This window comes from Ceratotherium simum, chromosome 29 (genome assembly GCF_057802395.1).
Source record: "Ceratotherium simum simum isolate JZ-2026a chromosome 29, ASM5780239v1, whole genome shotgun sequence".
NCBI lineage: Eukaryota > Metazoa > Chordata > Mammalia > Perissodactyla > Rhinocerotidae > Ceratotherium > Ceratotherium simum.
In genome coordinates, this window is record NC_141928.1 from 13,922,754 (window position 1) to 13,935,692 (window position 12,939).

Consider the following 12,939-nt stretch of genomic DNA (forward strand, 5'->3'; position numbering starts at 1 on the left):
TTGTGTTAACCTGTCTGAGCTCTCACACTCTCAAGGGTAGTTTCTGGAGGCGGAGTCAAGATGGCGGCGTAAGCAGACTCGGAACTCACCTCCTCCCGTGGACACAGCCAATTTACAAGCACTCGTGGAAAAATTACCCCTGAACAGAACTGAAAACTGGATAAGAGGAACTCCTGCACCAACGGACAATCCTAACTGAGGTAGAAGAGGCAGAGACTCCCTTCTGGAGAGGAAAAACGCCACCTTCACAAGCCGCCAGCTTCACGGCCACCTGGAGCAGCTCACAGGTATGCAGCCTCCCTGGAGGCGCGGGGTCCTGACCCGGGGAGCGCCCCCGCTGTGGGCATTTTGTGGACCCAGCACAATCGAGACCAGCGGCATAATATCTGACTTTGCCTGCTACTAAAGCCTTGGGGGGTACCCCCAGAAAACCCGGTTCACAAAGAAACTAAAACTGGCTCTTAAAGGGCCTGCGCACAAACTCACCCGTTTCAGAAAACATCCTAAAATCACCAGAAAGAAAGATGCACAGTGCTGTGGTGAAAAGAGACTCACCTAATAGGCCCTGAGTGCATCTCGGTGAGGGGTGAGACCTCTCCAGGGACTGGGACATCGGCGGCGGCCACTGTTGTGGCATGGTGTGGGCATGATGACACAGACGCCATTGGAGTTCTCCCTGAGGCCTGCTAGCCCAGGGTCTGCCCCACCCGCTAGAGCACGGATTTAATCCAGCTCAGCCAGGGCAGGCAGCCCACCCTAGAGACTGGCCCCACCCAACAACAAGCCCTCAGGCAACTTGTGGGCCTGCATAGATTGGTGACTGGATTCTCTGCAGCCTGGCAACTGAGCCCACTTGAGCAGGACAAGGTGTGCACAAGGAGCGGGTGGAGAGTGTGGGGCGGTGGCAGAGTGTGTGGGACTCCCGCCGTGGAGAGACTGGGTCCGCTTGGGGAGGTTGGGGTGCTCACACGGGGCAGGACTGTGTTGACTGTGTGTGTGGACCTGTGGGCGGCAGGGTTTGTCAGCTGCAGAAGACTTGTGCTTCTCAAAGACCCACATAGGAGGTTTGCCCCACCTTCCAAAGCCTGAAATGATTGGGTGCTCCTGTGCCTGAGGCCAGCCCCACCCAGCTGCAATCCTCAGAGAGCTGGCAAGAGACCTAATAGGCTAGAGGCTTACAGCAATTGTAAGGCCCTGAGCCTAACAACCTGCCACACTGGGGACCTACTCACTTAAAAGAAATACTGCAACACAAATGTGGTATTAGAACTTGCTGCCAACTGTGCTGGGGCTCCCCACACCTGATAAAGAGACTGAAGGACCCAAAACAACTACAAGCAGCTGAGCATTACAACAGCTGGCCACGAGCATAACTCGGCCTCCCTGGGTGCCTACAGGGAGAGCAAACAGGCCACAACAGAAGGACACCCGTAGCCCACATAGGGGTCACGCCTGGAACATTGAGAACTGAGAGAAGCACACTGGAAGCCTCCTAAGGCATCTCTTATATAAGGTCACCTATCCAAGAACAGGAGACGTAGCTGACCTACCTAATACGTAGACACAAGCACAGGGAAAGAGGCAAAATGTGGAGGCAAAGGAATACATTCCAAGTAAGGGAACAGGACAAAAACCCAGAAAAGGAACTAAGTGAAACAGAAATGAGCAACCTACCCTACAGAGAGTTCAAACTAAGAGTGTTAGGATGCTCACTGATCTGGGGAGAAGAATAGATGAACTCAGTGAGAATGTCAACAAAGAAATGGAAGATATAAAAAAGAACCAATCAGAAATGAAGAATACAATACTGGAAATGAAAAATTCATTACAGGGACTCAAAAGCAGAGTAGAGGATACAGAAGAATGGATCTGTGAGCTGGACGGAAGACTAGAAGAAATTACCCAAGCTGAACAGGTAAAAAAGAAAAGAATTAAAAAGAGTGAGGACAGTCTAAGGGACCTCTGGGACAACATCAAGCTCACTAACATCCGTGTTATAGGTGTCCCGGAAGGAGAAGAGCGAGACAAGGGGGCAGAGAATCTATTTCAAGAAATAATAGATGAAAACTTCCCTAACCTAAGGAAGGAAACAGACATCCAGGTACAGGAAGCACAGATAGCCCCAAACAAGATAAACCCAAAGAGGCCCACACCAAGACACATCATAATCAAAATGTCCAGAATTAAAGATAAAGAGAGAATCCTAAAAGCCACAAGAGAATGTCAAGTTACATACAAAGGAAACCCCATAAGGCTATCAGCTGACTTCTCAGCAGAAACCTTACAGGCTAGAAGAGAATGGCACGATATACTTAAAGTGCTAAAAGGAAAAAACTTACAGCCAAGAATACTCTACCCAGCAAGATTATCATTCAAAATGGAAGGAGAGATCAAAATTTTCCCAGATAAGCAAAAATTAAAGGAGTTTGTCACCAAGAAACCAGTGCTAAAAGAAATGCTAAAGGGACTGATTTAAGGGGAAAAGAGAAGAGCACAAATAGGAAAAATTATCTATTTCCATGATTAGAACGTAATGGATACAAATACACAAAAAAGAGGTTAGATATGATATCAAAAATATAAAAGGAGGGAGGAGGGGAGTTAAGAGTACAGCTTTCAGACAGAGGTCAAACTAAAGTGACCATCAATTCTGTATAGAAGAAGAAAGGAATAGAGAAGGACTACTAAAACACTGAGAAAAAAAAAAGTTAAAAAATGGCATTAAGTACATACTTATCAATAGCTACTTTAAATGTCAATGGACTAAATGCTCCAATTAAAAGGCATAGAGTGGGTGACTGGATAAAAAAACAAGACCCATATATATGCTCCATACAAGAGACACACTTCAGACCTAAAGACACTCACAAACTGAAAGTGAAGGGATAGAAAAAGATACTCCACGCAAATGGCAATGAAAAGAAAGCTGGGGTAGCAGTACTCACATCAGACAAAATAGACTTTAAAACAAAAACCATAAAAAGAGACAAAGAAAGGCATTACATAATGATCAAGGGTAGAATCCAACAAGAGGATATAACACTTGTAAATATCTACGCACCCAATGTAGGTGCACCTAAATATATAAAGCAATTATTAACAGACAAAGAAACAGAAATAGACAGTAACACAATAATAGTAGGGGACTTTAACACTCCACTTACACCAACGGATAGATCATCCAAAGAGAAGATCAATAAGGAAACATTGGCCTTAAAAGACACACTAGAACAGATGGACCTAGTAGATATATACAGAACATTCCATCCAAAAACCAAAGAATACACGTTCTTTTCAAATGCACATGGAACATTCTCCAGGATTGATCACATATTAGGCCACAAAACAAGTCTCCATAAATTTAAGAAGATTGAAATAATACCAAGCTTCATTTCTGACCACAACATTATGAAACTAGAAATCAACTATAGGAAGAAAATCAGAAAAGCCACAAACACATGGAGATTAAACAAAACGCTACTGAACAATGACTGGGTTAAAGAAGAAATCAAAAAATTCCTGGAGACTAACGAAAATGAAAATACGACATGCCAGAATTTATGGGATACAGCAAAAGCGGTTCTAAGAGGGAAGATTATAGTGATACAGGCCTATCTCAACAAACAAGAAAAATCTCAAATAAACAATCTAACAATGCACCTAAAGGAACTGGAAAAAGAAGAACAAACCAAGCCCAAAATCAGTAGAAGAAGGGAAATCGTAAAAATAAGAGCAGAAATAAATGAAATAGAGACCAAAAAAACAATAGAAAAAATTAATAAAACCAAGAGCTGGGTCTTTGAAAAGTAAAACGAAATTGACAAATCTTTAGCTAGACTCACCAAGAAAAAAAGAGAGAAGGCACAAATAAGTAAAATCAGAAATGAAAGAGGAGCGGTTACAACAGACACCTCAGAAATACAAAAGATTATAAGAGAATACTATGAAAAGCTATATGCCAACCAATTCGACAATCTGGAAGAAATGGATAAATTCTTAGAAGCATACAACCTTCCAAAACTGGATCAAGAAGAAGTAGAGAATTTGAATAGACCAATCACCAGTAAGGAGATCGAAACAGTAATAACAAACCTCCCCAAAAATAAAAGTCCAGGACCAGACGGCTTCCCTGGTGAATTCTACCAAACATTCAAAGAAGACTTAATACCTATCCTTCTCAAACTCTTCCAAAAAATTGAGGAGGAGGGGAAGCTCCATAACTCATCCTACGAAGCTGACATTACCCTGATACCAAAACCAGACAAGGACAACACAAAAAAAGAAAATTACAGGCCAATATCACTGATGAACATTGATGCAAAAATCCTCAACAAAATACTAGCAAATCGCATACAACAATACGTTAAAAAGGTTATACACCATGATCAAGTAGGATTTATTCCAGGGATGCAGGGATGGTTTAACATTCGCAAATCAATCAACGTAATACACCACATTAATAAAATGAAGAATAAAAATCACATGATCATCTCAATAGATGCAGAGAAAGCATTTGACAAGATACAGCATCCATTTATGATAAAAAATCTGAATAAAATGGGTATAGAAGGAAAGTATCTCAACATAATAAAGACCATATATGAGAAACCCAGAGCTAATATCATCCTCAATGGTGAAAAACTGAAAGGCATCCCTCTAAGAACAGGAACCAAACAAGGATGCCCACTGTCATCACTCCTATTTAACATAGTACTGGAAGTCCTAGCCAGAGCAATCAGGCAAGAAAAAGAAATAAAAGGGATCCAAAGTGGAAAGGAAGAAGTGAAACTGTCATTATTTGCAGATGACATGATTTTATATATAGAAAACCCTAAAGAATCCACCAGAAAACTTTTAGAAGTAATAAACGAATATGGTAAAGTTGCAGGATACAAAATCAACATACAAAAATCAGTTGCATTTCTGTTCACTAACAACGAAGTAGCAGAAAGAGAAATTAAGAATACCATCCCATTTACAATTGCAACAAAACGAATAAAATACCTAGGAATAAACTTAACAAAAGAGGTGAAAGAGCTGTACACCGAAAACTACAAAACATTTCTGAAAGAAATTGAAGAAGACACAAAGAAATGGAAAGATATTCCGTGCCCTTGGATTGGAAGAATTAACATAGTTAAGATGTCCATACTTCCTAGAGCCATCTATAGATTCAATGCAATCCCTATCAAAGTTCCAACAACATTTTTCACAGAAATAGAACAAAGAATCCTAAAATTTATATGGAACAACAAAAGACCCCAAATAGCTAAAGGAATCCTGAGAAAAAAGAACAAAGCTGGAGGTATCACACTCCCTGATTTCAAAATATACTACAAAGCTATAGTAACCAAAACAGCATGGTACTGGCACAAAAACAGACACACAGATCAATGGCATAGAATCGAAAGCCCAGAAATAAACCCACACATCTATGGACAGCTAATCTTTGACAAAGGAGCCAAGAACATACAATGGGGAAAAGAAAGTCTCTTCAACAAATGGTGTTGGGAAAACTGGACAGCCACATGCAAAAAAATGAAAGTAGACCCCTACCTTACACCATACACAAAAATTAACTCCAAATGGATTAAAGACTTGAATGTAAGACCTGAAACTGTGAAACTTCTAGAAGAAAACATAGACAGTATGCTCTTCGACATCGGTCTTAGCAACATCTTTTCAAACACCACGTCTGACCGGGCAAGAGAAACAATAGAAAAAATAAACAAATGGGACTACATCAAACTAAAAAGCTTCTGCACGGCAAAGGAAACCATCAACAAAACGAAAAGACAACCTAACAATTGGGAGAAGATATTTGCAAACCATACTTCTGATAAGGGCTTAATCTCCAAAATATATAAAGAACTCATACATCTCAACAACAAAAAAACTACCAACCCAATTAAAAAATGGGCAAAGGACCTGAACAGACATTTCTCCAAAGAAGATATACAGATGGCCAACAGACACATGAAAAGATGTTCAAAATCAATAACTATCAGGGAAATGCAAATCAAAACTACAATGAGATATCACCTCACGCCCGTCAGAATGGCTATAATTAACAAGACAGGAAACAACATGTGTTGGAGAGGATGTGGAGAGAAGGGAACTCTCATACACTGCTGGTGGGAGTGCAAACTGGTGCAGCCACTATGGAAAACAGTATGGAGATTCCTTAAAAAATCAAGGATAGAACTACCATATGATCCAGCTATTCCACTGTTGGGTATTTATCCAAAGAACTTGAAAACACCAATTTGTAAAGGTACATGCACCCCTGTGTTCATTGCAGCATTATTCACAATAGCCAAGTCTTGGAAGCAACCTAAGTGCCCATCAAGGGACGAATGGATAAAGAAGATGTGGTATATATACACAATGGAATATTACTCAGCCATAAGAAACGATGAAATCCAGCCATTTGTGACAACATGGATGGACATTGAGGGTATAATGCAAAGTGAAATAAGTCAGAGGGAGAAGGTCAAATACAGTATGATTTCCTTCATTAAGTAGTAGATAATAACAACAATAAACAAACACATAGGGACAGAGATTGGATTGGTGGTTACCAGAGGGGAAGGGGGGAGGGAGGAGGGTGAAAAGGATAATTCAGCACATGTGTGTGGTGATGGGTTGTAATTAGTATTTTGGTGGTTAACATGATGTAATATATGCAGAAATAGAAGTACAATGATGTACACCTGAAAATTTTACAATGTCATAAACCAACGTTACTGCAATAAAAAATTTAAAAAAAAAGGGTAGTTTCTGGGTACATATCTTATCACTGGGGTGAATTCCCTGGTAGAACTTTTTATAGTGAAAATTTATCTTTTTACCAAGAAATAAACCTTACTTCAGTTCATATATCTCCACTCATCTCCATCTATATCTGGTGCTTCAGATAATCACATGCAGGAATGCTCCTGAGATCTGATATCTGGGATCTGAGAAGTGGGAGATACTGAAGGATTGGAGTGTTTATTAGAATTCACAATTACTTGATTGACCATCAGTATATCCCAATACTGATTCAGACTGATAAAAATGAACATTTAGTGAACACTGTCTCACACAAATACATTTTTCCATTATTGCCTCAGTAAATTTTTTCAACAGTCCTAGGAGGTAGGTGTTATTTAAATCTTCGTTATGTACATACTTAGAAGGCATAGGAAACTAGTATGATCACACAGTTAGTAAATGCTGTAGTCACAATTCTCTCTCTTTTTTCTTTTTGATTTGTTGGAATCTCTGCTCCTATGACCCTACTGTTTCTTCCTCTCTTTAATTAGACAAAAGAGCCAGGATCTTAGAAATATTATTTCAGGATTTGAAGGTGGCCTCCTGCTCAGATAACTGTCCCCACTCAGATTCCTACAGTCCTTTGTTTGCAAATAGGTTTCATATGCCTTCAATTTCACTCAATCCAACAATGTTTTTTATTTTGTGTCTGGGAAATAGAGAAGATAGTGATTTTTTTTCTTCCATTTTACTAACAGGAGCAGTAAAATCACTTACAAAATGTCACAAAGATGTTTTATAGTGGAACCTGGACTCAAAGGAAGATTTTCTGATAATCTTTTCACTAGAGAGAGAATCTACCCATTTCTTTCCATGGGAGGTAGGAGAGGCTAAACTGAGGTTAAACGTTAGAATATCCATATGTTTGGGAGAGGAACTTGACATGAACATTGTTGTGTAAGGACCTGACAGTAGATGCTTGTTCCAGACCAGGGAGTTGCTTGGGGTCACTGGTTGGCTCAGTTCATGGGGCATGAGGCGGGGGCAGGTATTCACCCTTCTGCCAAGGACTGGCTTCTCGCTAAAGGCTGCTAGGTCAGGCTTAGCCCAGGATCTCAAACATCTCCTGGAGCAGAACCAGAGCACCTAATAAAACCATAGACCTGCAGTTTGAAGGGAAGGGGACAGTGCAGAAACGGTGCTTTGATTCCATCAGTAACAAGCGGCTAGGGAAATGCTCAGTAATGAAGAGGAGAAGCTGTGAACTGGAGGGTGGGGAGAGAGCCTTTTAAGGGGCCTGATATTCTTGTCTTGATATCAAATATTGTCTCCTGAGCAGTGAAGAAATGGAGAGTCAGGTGTCTCAGCCTCCACGGGGCTACAACTTTCTAAGTGCTTATGATGTGCATAGTACTTGTTAAGAACCTTACATATGAGATCGTACAGCAATTTTAATTATTCCCATTTGACAGTGTAGGAAGCTGAATATCAGTGAGGTCAAAGGCAAGGCCACAAAACTATGAAGTGGGATAATGGTCACACTCACACACACACACAAACACACACACACATGCACACACACACACACCATGCAACTATGGGGATTTATACCAAAGCTACGAGTTTAGATACATTCTGCTTTGTGCTGTTACCTGAATCCTCATTTTCTATCCAGAAGCCCCAGGATCCAAGGAAAAAGAGCAAACCTCAGTGGCCCGAGGACCTTTATAGTCTTTCATGTCTGTTTGCCAGCTTCGAAACAATGGGCAAGAAGATTTCCTTTTACCCATCAGAAAGAGACCCCAGAGGCAAACAGCTCCAAGTCCCTGACTAGAGAAGCAGTCAACTAACTGCTAATTTCCCTACTTCCTCCTGCCCTTTGGGAATTACCACTTCAAAAAATAATTTGACAATTTCTTTAAAAGTTAAATATATACCTAGCATATGACCAGGTATTTGCCCAAAGAAAAAGAATGTATATGTCTATGCATAGACTGAGACAAGAATGTTAATAACAGTTGTATTTAATGACCAAAAACTATAAACAGCCCAAATATCCAACAACAGGTGAGTGGACAAAAAAGCTGTGATATACCCATGCAATGAAACTTTACTCGGCGATAAAAAGAATGAACTATTGATATGTATTACAACAGGGGCGAATATCAAAATGCTTACGCTGAGTGAAAATAAACAGTAATAAAGAATATATATTGTATTATTCCATTTAGATAAACTTCTAGAAGATGCAAGCTAATCTATGTGACAGAAAACAGATCAGTGATTCCTCTGGGGAAAGATGGGAGGAGCAAAGAGGGAGCAGGAAGGTAAGCATGGAGAAACTTCATCATCTTGATGGCTTGTGGTGTTTCATAGGTGTATACATATGTCAAAACTATTCAAATTGTATACTTTAAATATAGGAAGTTTACTGTATGTTACTTATACTTCAAAAAATCTGTTTTTTTAAAGAAACAATAACAAAAATAAGAATGATCACTTAATTCCTCTACTGAATATCTTCAAATGGGTTCCCAAATCACTCAGACTGAAAACCAAAAACTCTACTATGATGGTTAATTTTATGTGTCATCTTAGCTAGACTACGGTATCCAGATATTTTGTTAAACACTATTCTAGATTTTCTATGAAGGTCTTTTATGGATATAATTAACATTGCAATCAGCAGACTTTGAGTAAAGCAGATTGCCCTCGGTAATGTAGGTGGGCCTCATCCAATCAGTGGAAGGCCTTAAGAAAAAGATTGATTGCCGCCCAAAAAGAGTAAATTCTGTCAGCAGACTGCCTTTGGACTCAAATCACAACTTTTCCCTGGATTTCCAGCCTGCCAGGCTACCTTGCAGATTTTGGACTTGGCAGCCTCCACAAGTGTATGAGCCAATTCCTTAAAATCTCTCTCTCTCTCTCTCTCCACACACACCCACATACACACACGCCCTATTGGTTCTATTTCTCTGGAAAACCTTGACTAATACACCTATTATGATCTTAAATGCCCTACAAATCTGGTCCCCTGATGTCTCTAAACTTATTGCCTTCCCTCCCTCCCCAACTTGCTTCTGGTCAGCTACAGAGGCCCCCTTAATGTTCCTGGAATAAGCCAGGCAACATCTCACCTCAGAGTATTTCCAGTTGCTGATCTTCATGCTTAGAATGCTTTTTCCCCAGATATCCCCACGGCTGGCTTACCTGTCCTCACTAGTGTCTTTGGGTGTTACCTTTCCAATGAGCTCCACATGGACCACACAATGTTAAGTTAACTCCACCCCCAACACTCTGGCTCTTCCTTTTAATGCTTCTTTTATTCATAGTACTTTTTACCTACAGACAAAGCTTAGAATTTATTTATTTATTTTAGACACAAAAGCCCCGTCTTTTGTAGAGCTTACAGTCCAGGAAAGAAACAATAACAATAAAGGAAATAAGTACAGCTTATGGTGTATTAGAAGGTTTAAAACTGCTGTGGAAAGAAAGAAGCATAATGAGTGGGATCAGGAGTGCCGGGATGTGAACTCTGCATGGGGATTTATTTGGGGGTCTTTTTTTAACTTCTATTCCCAGAACTTATAAAATTGTCTGGCGTATAGTAATCATGCAGTAAATATTTTTGTGTGCATAAATTATGAATTCATGCATTTAGCCTTTCCCTATTAAAAGTGAGATCTCTCAGCTTGGGAACAAGACAACACTCATTTTCCCATTTTCCCAACACACATTTTCTCAATCAGACAGATGTAGGTTGTTCTCAGCACAAAAATCCAACTTTGAGGGAAAAATTACTGTCTTCCTAGAATGGGAAAATTTAGAAATTGCCCTGACTCCTCCACTTTCTCTTATTAAGTTCCTGTCACAAACACAATCAAATTCAGTTTATTCAGGTTTTAGCAAATCATCAAAAGTACTTTACCTTCTAGCTACTGCATTAAGAATGTAAACATTCTAGACTTCACCAAAACTAAACAATAGAAACTTTACTGAATATTCATAACTTTGGAAAACAATAAACAAGAAAGAGAAAATAGGGAGCTCATTTATATCTCATGTACTTCAACAGGTAGAAACTGAGAGTAATAATTAAAAGCTGTAATACCTTTTGCTGAAGAGGGTTCTTTTTTTAACTATCAAGACAATGTTCCACAAAACTTAAACTGGCTCTGCTTAAGGGTCCAAATGTTCATTTCATTTAGATAAAATGAAGCACCATAACACATTTGAGAATTCTGATAATCTACTACCCGGGAGTCAGAAACTCAGGGTGTGAGAAGGTACAGCTTAGTCCAAAACACAATCACGTTTCATAGCTTTAACTTTAACCTAAAGCAAAACGGGTTTTATCTTTAAAAAGGAAGCATAACATGATGGCATCATGTTTTCCTTTTGAGAGAGGTTGTTGGTGTGCTTTGTTATCTTAGCAAGTCTTTCATATCACTGCAGAAAGATAAAACAGTAGCATAAGCTGTACAGAAGGATCAGTCACACACCAAACTAATAAGGAGTTTGGTGCTCTTAAGACTACAAAGATGAATGTGTGTTGTCTGCGATGCCTCGTTTAGAGTTATGGAAGAATAAATAGATCACAGATGTGACTAAAGTGAAAGGTATTGGGTCCAATAACATAACTGCACTCTCAAAGGACAGTTGGGAGGGTGCTAGAGACATAGGTGGTCAACACACAATTTTTCAAGAAAGCATCTCTGACAAAGGCAGTGGGTGAAACAAGAACATATTAGGTGATTCTCACTTGGTGAAAAGGCTATTGTTTCTGAAAAGAATCCCCAGAGCCAATTTCATGTCTCTGTTCCTTAGGCTGTAGATGAAGGGGTTCAACATGGGGGTCACCACTGTATACATCAAGGAGGCAATCATGTCTTTGTCATTGGAGTTGCTTGATGAGGAGGAAAAGTACAGTGCCATAATTGTTCCATAGAATAGAGAAACCACAGAGAGGTGGGAGCCACAGGTGGACAATGCTTTGCAGATCCCCTTGGTAGAGGGGATCCTCAGGATAGAGGCCCCAATGCAGCCATAAGAAATCAAGATGCCACTGAATGGAAAAATTATAATTGCACCCCCTGCAGTGAATATGACCAGCTCATTGAGAGAGGTGTTTGAGCAGGACACCTTGAGTAGAATGGAGAGGCTACAGAAAAAGTGGGGAATGATGTTGTCAGCACAGAAGGATACCTGTGCCAGGAGGAGCGTGTGCAAGAGGGCACTGCCACAGGACAGAATCCAAGAGCCAGCCACCAGCAGCACACACAGCTCCTCCCTCATGATGGTGGTGTAATGGAGAGGGTGACAGATGGCCACATACCTGTCATATGCCATCACTGCAAGAAGGAGATTATCTACACAACCAAAAAGTTGATAAAAATACATCTGTGTCATACACCCTGAGTAGGAGATGGAGAGCTTCTGAGTTTGCATGTTCAACAGCATCTTTGGGACAGTGGTAGATGAGAAAGAAACATCAGTGAGGGCCAAGTGGCTGAGGAAGAAGTACATGGGGGTGTGGAGGCGAAAGTCCAGCCTGATAAGCAGGATGAGGAACAGATTCCCCAGCACCGTGCTCAGGTACACGCCCAGGAATAGGGCGAAGAAAACACCCTGCTGCCCCAGTGGGATGGGGAGCCCCAGGAGGAGGAACTCGGACACGCTGCTCTGGTTCTCCCTCCTCATGCTGCTTTATTCCCTTCTGGGAATGAAGAGAAATGGGAAATGTCAGGAACTTAGAAACACTGAGCATAGCAATTACCATATGGCTACATACTTTCTCCACCTGACCGTGTCAGTGTACAGACATACCTCGTTTCATTGCTTTTACATTCAATTGAAATCAGGGATGAGTCATTCCTTTTTTTTTTTTTTTTTTTTAACATATGGAGACACTATGATAGGTGCTAGGGAGAGAGGAGTAAATAATATACAGTCTTTTCCTTTGGGGAGTCCACCTCCTAGTGAGCAACCTCATAGACTACTGATTATGAGCATGGATCTGCAGCCAGACTGCTTATGTGCTTGTGTCTGATTCTTGATTATGCCAATTGTTACTCTCTCTCTGTCCCTCTCTCTCTCTTTCTCTGTCACACCCACACGCATGCCACTTACAGAATTATTGGGAGTATTAAAGAAACCTACCATGGGCTCAACATATAAACTCAC

At 40.5% G+C, this 12,939-nt stretch overlaps 1 protein-coding gene across 1 annotated transcript; it reads right to left on the reverse strand.

Moving 5' to 3' along the window:
- Window positions 1-11,514: 11,514 nt before the first annotated feature.
- LOC101389958 (olfactory receptor 1J4-like) lies at window positions 11,515-12,457 on the reverse strand. Its single transcript, XM_004423412.3, has one exon. It carries the CDS (start codon window positions 12,454-12,456, stop codon window positions 11,515-11,517), a length of 942 nt encoding a protein of 313 aa, XP_004423469.3. The 5' UTR covers window position 12,457.
- Window positions 12,458-12,939: the final 482 nt, after the last annotated feature.